At 37.4% G+C, this 11,272-nt stretch overlaps 1 protein-coding gene across 4 annotated transcripts; it reads left to right on the top strand.

The window, feature by feature from the left end:
- Positions 1 to 1,069: 1,069 nt before the first annotated feature.
- lcat (lecithin-cholesterol acyltransferase) lies at positions 1,070 to 11,049 on the top strand. 4 transcript variants are annotated; one of them, XM_031899993.1, is made up of 7 exons: positions 1,070 to 1,188; positions 1,707 to 1,916; positions 4,944 to 5,100; positions 6,618 to 6,733; positions 7,059 to 7,154; positions 8,179 to 8,403; positions 10,112 to 11,049. In XM_031899993.1, the coding sequence occupies exons 2-7, from the start codon at positions 1,757 to 1,759 to the stop codon at positions 10,636 to 10,638; spliced, it is 1,281 nt and encodes a 426-aa protein (XP_031755853.1). In that variant the 5' UTR covers positions 1,070 to 1,188; positions 1,707 to 1,756; the 3' UTR covers positions 10,639 to 11,049.
- The last annotated feature ends 223 nt before the right edge of the window (positions 11,050 to 11,272 follow it).

Raw genomic sequence — 11,272 nt, 5'->3', positions numbered from 1 at the left:
CAATTGTCAGTGATATCAGATTTGCTTTAATCAAGGGGGCAATCCTGCCAATTCTTTCCCAGTAGGGAAGTTTTTGTTGCCAAAAATGGATACATGGGGAGGTCGTGTACTGGATAATTTTATTTGGAAACATTCTGAAAGAATAAAGTCTGTTGTGGGAGGATATACTGGACCATGCAGAACCAATTACCTGACTGTACTGTGACTGTGCCTGGCCGTACAGTATCTTAATAAAAAATTTGGCTGGTGACTTATACTGTGTTTTAGATTTTGGCCCCTTATGTAGTTGAGTTTGACACCCCTGGTGTATGGCTTTGTAAGAATAGAGTCTTTTATTCTAGTTTATCCTATTTTTATGGAACTTAAAGATATTTAATTTCTAAGCTCTGTTAAACATTTGCCCTTATTTTGTATGCACCCTTCTATGGCGTTGAGTTATATGTTGGCCCTAAATGTGTGTAATTAATAATAATAATACTGCTAATAATAATAATAATAATAATAATAATAATAATGGAATAACAGCTAATCAACTGCAAGATCACCTGGTACATACTTTGCAACTAATAGTAATAGCAAAATGTATAGCTTACTAATGCATCTCTGTTTATCACTAGTTATATAGGGATGCACTTTTTGCAGGACTGGGTGAACCAATTATGAGGTGACTTAATAATATAAAATATAAATAAATGAAAATGACACATTTTTTGATAACACAATATTTACTCAGATTTGAATTTTCAAATATTATTTTTTTTTTTTTGAGGATTTTCAAAGACTTTCATGCACCCTGATATTGTATATGTGTGTAAGTGCTTAAAAATACTTCCTAAAATTGTATAATATAAACCAATAAAGAATATTTCAAAACAAATAGTTTCCCTGTATATTATAGCGATGGCTCTTTTTATACCACACTAGGTCAGATAAAAACAAAACAAATATTACTGGAAAAAAAATCATTAAAGAGCTTAGCCACTGTTAGGCAGCTGCTGCCTTTAAAATAGATAAGAGCTGTTATAAACTAAAAATTCTGGCATCACCCAGCAGCTCTCTCATCCAAATATCATGTCTTATCTTCCATCTAGGTTGCACCTGTTGCTCCCAACTCAGTTATATGAGCTGATGAACAAGGATTGATCTTCCCTGGAGCTTCTCAAGAAATGTACTCCTCCATGCAACAAAGTACAAAAAAACACATTTTACGTTTTATTTTATTTCCTATATATAATTTTATATAATATTACACATTGCTTGCTAGCACTGGTTATTAAATGATGCTCTATATATATATATATTAGATCTTTTTATGGATGTGGGAGAAGGGCCATGAAAGAGCAGGCCTAGTAAAATGGAAAGGGTTAGCAGTGATTCATTTAGTGTTTTCATTGTTTTTGCATTTTGGAATTGCATGATTGACAGTTTTTTACAAATTGACAAAACAGGGAAAAGTTTTCATACTTGAAGGGTTGCTACCAACAATTAGGGTCTTTATTTCACAGAAACTTCTAGAGCCCTCACACAGAGACTCCCTACTAAGGCAGAGAAAAATTGTGTAATGTGTTACAAATGCATCATCCATTAACTTCTAAATCCCCCTCTCTCTCTCTTCCTCTCTGCATGCACTATGACTTCTCCTTTTCAGACGAAATTCTGTTTCCCCCTCCCTCCCAAATCTCAGCCCATGAATTCATTATCTGCAGCTTTTCTCACACTCTATGCTCAGTAAACGTCTTTGAGAAAGAAGAAAACCATGGCAAACTGCGTCAGTTTCTCTCCTTGGACGATGATCTTATTATTATGCATTATCCAGTTTTATTCAGCAAGAGCATTGTGGCTTCTGAATGTCTTGTTTCCTCCGAGTAATACCCCAGAAGCTTCCCTGAATAACAGCACTCCTCCTGTCGTACTGGGTAAGCCCAACCATTGCAGCGATTATGTTATGTAAGATAGTATATAAGTAAGTAAAGAATGAATGAAATGGACATATATAGGCTGTTTCATTGTACATGTCTGGGATCTTTTTCCAGGAAACCTGTTATCCAGAAAGCTCTGAAATACATCATTGCCATTTTCTATCTAAACCAATATCATATTCAAACAAGCAATTCTTCATTTTTTTAATTGATTTGCTTTTCTTAATTTAATTTGCTTTTCTTTTAATAATTACATAGTACTTGGTAATAACTAAGCTAGCCTAAATGAATACTGATGAAAAAATATGCCTAATGTGTTTTTGACATTTATATACTGTATCTCTTAGAAGCCTTTTGGCACAGTGCTCCAATTAACAGAAATACCCTGTATCTTGAAAATTCCAGGTCTCAAAAATTCTTGACAATAGATCCAATGCCTATAACCTTTTTGGATGCAACTATGTATTTCTTAATGCAATATATGCCTTTTGCAAATGTGAATAAACTCATCTGCACCAGTCAAAATCATATATTAGTGGTAAAACACTTCACTAGTCAAATTAGAAAACACCTCTGTTAACTGTGTGACTTGCATAGCAAGCTCCATATTGTCTCGAACAATGACAAAACATAATCACAATTCCCAGTAAAATATTTCTGGCATATTTGTGTTGTTTTAATTAAAAACATCCTTTGATTACAACAGAGGAATAAAAAGTGTTGGACTTTGGGTAGATGTCAGTAAAAAATGAGCATTTATCATTTAAGTCAGTATGTTTCAACAAAGTTCAAATATTTCCTTGCTAATCTCTCCTTTACAGCATTGGTAAATATGCTAACAAAGCATTTCCGGTTAAAGAACAGGAAAGGTCAGAAAAAGCATATTGATGCTTTGTCTTAAAAAAAGACAAAGCACCAATATGGATGCAATAAGTTAATTACCATGGTATTTTACATTATCATTTACTGACCAGCCACCTTTTTCAAAGAGAATATCTGATTGGTTATTCTAGTTTACTAGACTAAATATTTTTGCATTATATTACCCTAGTTATATTTTAAGTCATATCACATGGGACAGGGACCTTATCACAACTGTGTATTGAAATACCTAGCATTTTTTTCACTCTTTCATGGTTTGTGTTTACTTCTTTAACTACATACATACATACATAAGGAGTAAGTGGGCATACAGTATGGGGAGAAGATGCGCTCAAACAAGCAGATCTTTACGTGCATGGCCATTTTAACCTAGCAATCCTATAATACAGACATCTCTGCATTTAGCTAGTGTTTTTCAAATCAAGTAATCTCTTATTGGAGCAATAAATAGGAAGCTTACATTTTTGCAATGAGGACCAAGATTAAAGCTGGCCATACTCTGCCAGATGGAGGTGAGGTCATCAAAATAGCAGATCTGGACCTGATTTGGCCACATGCTGGATACATTTAGGCTTATACCTGATAATAAGTTGCTGACTTGGTCTGAAAGGCCAACCTTTTTGTGCTACATCCACACACTAATTGGGGTTGCCAGAAGATCAGTTTTTTGAATAAATGCAGTCTGAGAGCAGAACAGTACATAGTTACTGTCATCTTAGGGACCCATATGTGCACCAGGATGTTAGGGTAGTAAAGCCATAGCTGGACAAACTCCCAAAACATAAGGTGCATGTAGAGTCAGTCTAACTAACCTAATACATGATTCCTCAAGGAAGGTGCCATGACAAAGGTGCTATATTCACTTTTGTGTGCAACGTGTAATTAATTTTTCACATGTAAATTTCAGGCCAGATGTTAATTTTCCAGCTTACATACTGATGATTAGGCTGATTGTTCAGGAATTTAGCTTAAGTGAAATTCTGTGTGCATTGTAATTTATATTTTGCTTAAAGAATAAGTAAACATTTTTTTAATCTAAAATTGCTGTATATAGTCCCCAAAATAACACACCTTTCTCTCTGCATTCAGATTTATTTTGTTTCTCTATTACAAGCAGCTGAACTCAGAGTGCTCAGAAAGCAAAATGGGTGAAGCTTCATCCTAGACAAGGAAGTCAATAAAAGAGCTGCATTTCAGTTGCATGTTATAGAAAAATAAATCTGCATGTAGGGAGGCTGTTAGGGATGTTATTCTGGGGGCTGTTTAGAATAAAAGGCTTACATATCCTTTTAAAATAGATTGCTGAGTGAATCAGCAGAGTAACAAGGGTTCTAGCTTGGTAAGAACTGTTAGAAGGAAACAAATGCTGAATATCTGTTTGTATGTGCAGGCACGCCCCTTAAGTAAAGTATAACTGGATAAAGTCACACCTGCATGTTAAACTTTACATTGGGCAGCACTTGGGTTTACTACTATAGACTTGCTAGATAAGGGTTTTTCCATATGCCTTTAACTTTTCTTACTCAGCTTGGTCTCTGTGTTGTAAAACAGAGCACAGAGACTTGTGGCAATTTATCAAGGGAGGAAGACAGGGTGCAGACTGCAAAAAATGATGCATAGTGCCCCTTTTAACTCTTTGTACCTTGCCTTGCTGTTAGTAAATGAGCCCATAGATGTTTTGTTTTACATTTTCAGGTGATCTTTTTATAATAAAAATAAGATAAAGACATATGATTACCATTTTACAGGGTGCTCTCCACTGTCTTGAAGGGTTTGACTAAGATTATTTGTGCCTTGCTCTCATTACTCTTCCACTGTTAAGTGGCCATACAAATGCAACTTTTTGGGTTTCATATCTGGATACTCATTCATTGCTTTTCACATCTGACCAACCCCGCAAACACAATAATCTGAATGGAAGTGGCAGTAAGGGTCACCCTTCACTTCCGGATCTGCCAGTACCACACCTGAAACAACTGTAGACCACAATTTCTGTCCAAGTTGCAATTAAACAAAACTGACTGAAGAAAGACATGAATTAAGCGATACACACCTTGCAATAAACCATGGCATGGCATTTAGAGTGTTATTTTATGTCATGATAATATCCATTTAATACTGTTCTCAATCAATGTTTCCCAGTCCCAGGATGTTTTGGAAACCAGCTAGAAGCAAAAGTTGACAAAGAAGATGTTGTAAACTGGATGTGCTACAGAAAAACCGATGACTACTTTACAATATGGCTGAATCTGAACATGTTCTTGCCCTTAGGAATAGACTGCTGGATAGATAATATAAGGTAACATGTTCATTGTTGTCATACTTATTAACTGAGGCTGAAAATTCTAAATGCAGTTCAGTTGTCAGAAGTAAAGAATGTTACTTTTTAACTCAATGATATGTATAGGAAAAGTTGAATAGGGCTATAGGTCTTATACCCACAAGTATCTGTTCCTGCATTCCCCTGTTGTAAATCCTTGCTGCGTTCTGTCCCAGAGGAACGCAGGAACAGATGCAGTTCTTTCCTATCTTGGTGTACTCACACAGGCGCACATAAGCACCAAAAGCCCAGTGTAATGTTCCACCTGCATTCGGCACTTACATGCGCCTATGTGAGAACAGACACATAAGGAAGAACAGAATGTGTTACTGCCTGTGTTCCTTCCTGCTACCACAGGTGAGCGCAGAAAGGAACGCTTGTGAGTATGAACGGGGTCGGAATGGGGCTGCAGAGCCCACCGGGGCTTCTGCCTCGGGGGCCCCTGCACCCCCCAATGGCCCCCACCACAGCCTTCACACACCTCCCTGAGGGGCCTCTCCACTCGCCCATAATAACCTTAATAAAAAGCTGTAAAAAAGAGTCCTAACAAATTAAACATGGAACGCAAATTCTTTATTTTTAACATCTGTATGTGTTATAAATGTATTTAAAAATCTGAGCTGATTTTGACTCAGGCATAGAAGCAGGGTAGGCAATTACTTTCCATTTAGCACTTCATAAATGTCATTGCATTTATGTATCCTATATATAGATATGGACATCAGGTGCTAGATTGTGAAGAATAAACAAGATTTAGGGATGATGCAAACCTTAATAATAGTGTTAATGGCAGCTGCCTGCTTGCTGTGATTGTAAATTCCAAGGCTGAAAGACAGGGCCGGAACTAGGGGTAGGCAGAAGAGGCAGCTGCCTAGGGCACAACAATTGGGGGGCGCCAGGCAGGAGCCCCTCCTGCCTACCCCTAGTCAGTTTTGCGTCACATTGCACGTCGCAACGTGCATCGCATCGCACCCCCCACCCTGCGTGCTCGTTTCTGCGCATGCGCGCCAAAACCAGAGGGGGGGGAGGGCGCGATGCAGGGGCGAGGTGGCCAACCGGGTTGCCTAGGGTGCCCGGTTGGCTCGGCACGCCCTGCTGAAAGATTTTAGTTTATATAGTGTAAGTAACATTTATTTTGCTCAACTAAGATGATAAAAAAGAATTTGGAATAATTTCCTAAGGTGACATGTCCCCTTTAAAGTGATACTGACACGAAAAAACGCTCCAAAATATTAATGTACATAAATAGATACCTATAGGTCATGTTGAAATTTATTGCTGATATGTCATCTTTTGTAAGTAATTGTTCCTAAAAGTTCCTAACCCTGACTTTTTTGCCAACCTGAATATCCCTTTTTTCAGACAAAGCCCATATTAGCTTTTTGTTTGTTTTCAATTCCTTGTCATTGATAGTTCCTTTGTGGAAATTACTGATATTCATACCTGAATATGTGATTGCTTGGGAATAATTTAAACATTTTTAATCCATGCTCCAGAGTTGTTTACAATAAGACTACGAGAATGGCTTCAAATGCTCCAGGTGTTGATGTCCATGTCCCAGGTTTTGGAAAGACCTATTCTGTTGAGTACCTGGATAAAAGCAAGTTAGCTGGTAAGAAGGCTACAGTGCCTTTATTTTAACCAGTTTACGTTAAGATTGTCTTCTCCCTAAAGCTTACTATTAATCTGACAGTAACATTATTGAATATATACAAATTTAAACTTAATGAATATTGCAGGAAAAGTCCTCCCAAATATTCTGTATGCATTCTACAAATAAAATGTAAGAGCACGCAACTTTAAAAAATATATATTTAGACTAAAAGGAAGTTATGTCCTCTGTACGTCACTGCAAATGTATGCAAGTCTGTTGTGTGAATTTGGGTTGCTTTTTCATTTCAAAATGCCATTGACTTTTATCAATATTTTATTCACAGGTTATTTTCACACTCTTGTACAGAATTTAGTGAATAATGGGTATGTAAGAGACCAGACAGTTCGAGCTGCACCATATGATTGGCGTATAGCTCCCAGTGAGTATACTGAGTACCAAACTCACAAACCACTCTCACTATGCTTACTCAGAGTTGTTTGCTGTATTCATATATATGTGTGTGTGTGTGTGTTATAAAGTAGTTAAAAAGTATTATTGCTTTTTACATTTTATGTGCAGGGCTTAAAAAAAGGGGTATGACGTTGCCACCACATGACAATGCATTCGTTAATATATTTTATGTTCCCTCTATGGGTCTGTACTCACAGAATACACGCAGATGAAATTGTTAAATGTTTTAGTGACGAAACTAGGTGAAACACAAAAAAACCCCACCATAACACTCATGTATAAGGGCCCTTACAAATACATTCCTAAATCCCCAAACTAATTCCCCAAACTGCAGAGCTGTATAATTTAATATATAATGCTTCTGCTATCAGAAGTAGTCTGATAGCAGTAGACTGGATGTGATTTCTTTGAAGCTATCCAGGGCCTTTCTTCCCACAGAAAAACTGAGTTTGAATAGGTGCTATTGTCTGCCATGTACAAAGCTGTTTTGGCACCTCTCCCTGGAAGGTTTAATAACACCTCCAATCATGCTAATACAATCAACACCTCACCTTCATGAGATCCCTGACCCCATATTGGTTATAATAAACAGATTATGCTGACTGGAGCAACATTCCAGGGTATTTATTCCAGGAAGGTCTTTGTACAAGTCATTCTGAATTGAGAAAGCCAGTCGGATGACTGGTGAAAAGTCTTCAAGAAAAACAAAGTAGTCCAATTGATTGGCCTTATACCTACAGATATACCGTGACCTAGATAATTGAGAATCTTCACAAACATACTTATAAATAAACATTATGGAGCTATGCTCACAATCAATCTAAGAAACAAAGGAAAATGTCTGCATCGACTTGCATCAAATGCATTTGGGAAATGTTAATGTCCAGTGTTACTGGTCATCAAATATTCATAAATGTATGCTATTCCAACAAAATGGAAATCAAAACCTTTCAGGAATTCCACTGCTAATGCTTTTTCCCCTTGTTGTCTAGATGGACAGAAAGAATACTTTGAGAAACTTAAGAGCCTGATAGAAGAGATGAGTAATAAATATAATGAGTCAGTCTTTATCATTGGTCATAGTCTTGGCAATTTGTACCTACTTTATTTTCTCAACCATCAGCCACAGGAATGGAAAGACAAATATGTAAAAGGATTTATATCCCTTGGAGCTCCTTGGGGAGGTGCTGTCAAACCTCTGCTTGTACTTATGTCAGGTAAGTGTAAATACTTTTTAGGAAAGAAGTTTTTATTACACTAAGGGCTCTGGCACACGGGGAGATTAGTCGCCCGCGACAAAACTCCCTGTTCGCGGGCGACTTATCTCCCCGGATTGCCATCCCACCGGCGAAAATGTAAATCGCCGGTGGGATGGCATACGCGGCGGCACGATTTTAGTGAAATCGCGCAATATGCCTCGAGAGGAAACTTGCGAGATTTCACTGAAATTGCGCCGCCGCGCTTGCCATCCCACCGGCGATTTACATTTTCACCGGTGTGATGGCATTTTGGGGAGATTAGTCGCCCGAGACACAGGAGATTTGTCACATCTCCCCGTGTGCCAGAGCCCTAACATGGATTTATTTAACTTTTTGACTTGTTTATAAATCTAAAATACTGTGGTGTACTACCCTATGGGCCCTGTTAGGTTCAGTAGCCAAACAGGACATCTATAATGAATCCATACATGAGTTACTGAAAAATATCATTAATTTACTAGTAACAATTTTATAAGCAAATAGTTGGTAGTTTCCTCACTAGTTTATGAAGTACCTGGGCATTAAATTAACATATTACAGAGTATGCTTTAACTGTTATCCTGGTATAATAAATCTTGCCATCATTGGTGGGTTAGGAGTCGGGTAGTAGTTGCTATGCACCAGTATACTGTTATAAGGGGAAAGAGAGCAACCTCCCCTTAAAACAGTTTACCAAAATAGATTAAAGGAGAAGGAAAGGTAAAAACTAAGTAAGCTTTATCAGAAAGGTCTATGTAAATACAGCCATAAGCACTCACAGAAAAGCTGCACTCAAAAGAAACACAGAATTTCTTGTCTTCTTTTGTTTACACATGTTCTTCAGTGTCAGACTTACAGCTCTCACAAAATCCTTTAGGGCACAGGAACAAGACTGCTCGAATTGCTCCTCTCTTTCTTTCTCCCCCTCCCTTTTCCTCCTCCCCCTCACATCAAAATTCACTCCCCCTCCTATCAGAATTCACTACCAGCTAAAGCTGCAGCACAGAAGCTACTGAGACCAAACTAAATGGCAGTTGCTCTGTTAAACAAACAGAGGGAGCTTCTAGGGCTGTTTACTCAGTTATGGCAAAGCTTTCTGCAAAATAAATATAATCTTCTAGCTTGTACTAATGTGGCTAATCTATTGGCAATAAAATGTCAAAATGCCTTTCCTTCTCCTTTAAATGTTAGTTTATAAACATGCAATTCAAGGAAATATGTTGTGGTTTTTAACTTTTGCCCACTGGCCTTATAACTGATTATTTTGCACAGGGTGCCTTATATACTAATGCAGGTCTTAATCTCAAAGATATCTATAATTTTAATAAATAGCAAAGATTTTCAGTGGAATAAAAACAACAACATTTATTGGCTCAAATTAACAAAAACATAACTCATATGAAAAGCATACTATACCAAACAATGACCAGGTGCATCCTAATCTCCTAACGCGTTTCGCACCGTGTGGCGCTTCATCAGAGGGACCTCCATTGTTTGGTATAGTATGCTTTTCATATGAGTTATGTTTTTGTTAATTTGAGCCAATAAATGTTGTTGTTTTTATTCCACTGAAAATCTTTGCTATTTATTCTTATACTGATTCAGGACTTATTCAGTGGGATATAACTAGTAGATTCCCTTTCTGAAATCTGTTTACTATTTAATATCTATAATTTTCAATTTGTAGGAGACAATCATGGCATTCCAATGGTCTCTAACATAAAAATTCGCGAAGAGCAACGCATGACTACTACAAATCCATGGATGCTCCCAACAAACTTAGGATGGCCAGAATCCCATGTCTTTATTTCTACGCCTTCTCGGAATTATACTTACAAGAACTACCGGAAGTTATTCCATGACATTGGGTTTGAGGATGGCTGGTACATGTGGGAGGATACAAAGGGGCTGCTAGAGGGACTTCCCCCACCAGGTGTTGAAGTATATTGCATCTATGGTACCGGGATCCCTACTCCAGAAACATACATTTATGGGGAAGGTTTCCCAAATGAGCCTGCCATAGACATCAAGTATTCAGATGGGGATGATACAGTGCATACAAGAAGTATGGAGCTGTGCAAGAGGTGGATCAGTCAGCAGAAACAGAAAGTGCACATCCATGAACTTCCTGGGATTCAGCATCTTAACATGGTCTTTAGCAATGAGACATTAACTCTCATTAATGATATACTGCAGGAAAGCATTCTAGACTGACAGAATGAAAAACATTGAGTCCAAATAGGAAGCAAAAGCAAAGGACCCTGCAAAACTGACAACATGTTCAGACAGCCATCATTACAGATGTACTTTACTTTTACAATATATTTGCAGATGGTCTTTTAGATATGACAGAGTATGTGCAATATGTAGCACCAGTTAGCAAGAACCCTCTGCATTTTAGGACATTATAATATTAATGTGTAAGGCTTTAGAAAGTGAAGAAGATATTTACTATGGTTAAATGGGATGAACATGATACTGTTATGTGAAGGTGTTTTTTCTTTAGTTGCTATTCACTGAAATATAGTTAATCGCTTTTATAAATTCATGGGACAATTAGCATCTTTGTTCAATATGAGCCAAATAAATTTGGTGATGCCTTCTGGCCATTTCTGTGCCGTTCAATGTGCGATCTTTCTTTAAGTACTGTTTGAATGTGTAGCCAGCAAAAGATCTGCATTCTATAGATATGTAGTTGATGCAAATGTGAGCAATAAACATAAACAAATGACAAGGAAATTTTACAACACTAGGGAGTTGCCTATATGATAGTCACTACCCAGTAAGCAAAATCACTAACCCTTTGCTTTGGGTAATTATGTGGGGTAATTACTGGGTAAGGCTTAGG

Source organism: Xenopus tropicalis, chromosome 4 (genome assembly GCF_000004195.4).
Source record: "Xenopus tropicalis strain Nigerian chromosome 4, UCB_Xtro_10.0, whole genome shotgun sequence".
Taxonomy (NCBI): Eukaryota; Metazoa; Chordata; class Amphibia; order Anura; family Pipidae; genus Xenopus; species Xenopus tropicalis.
This window is presented reverse-complemented; position numbering and strand designations above follow the sequence as displayed.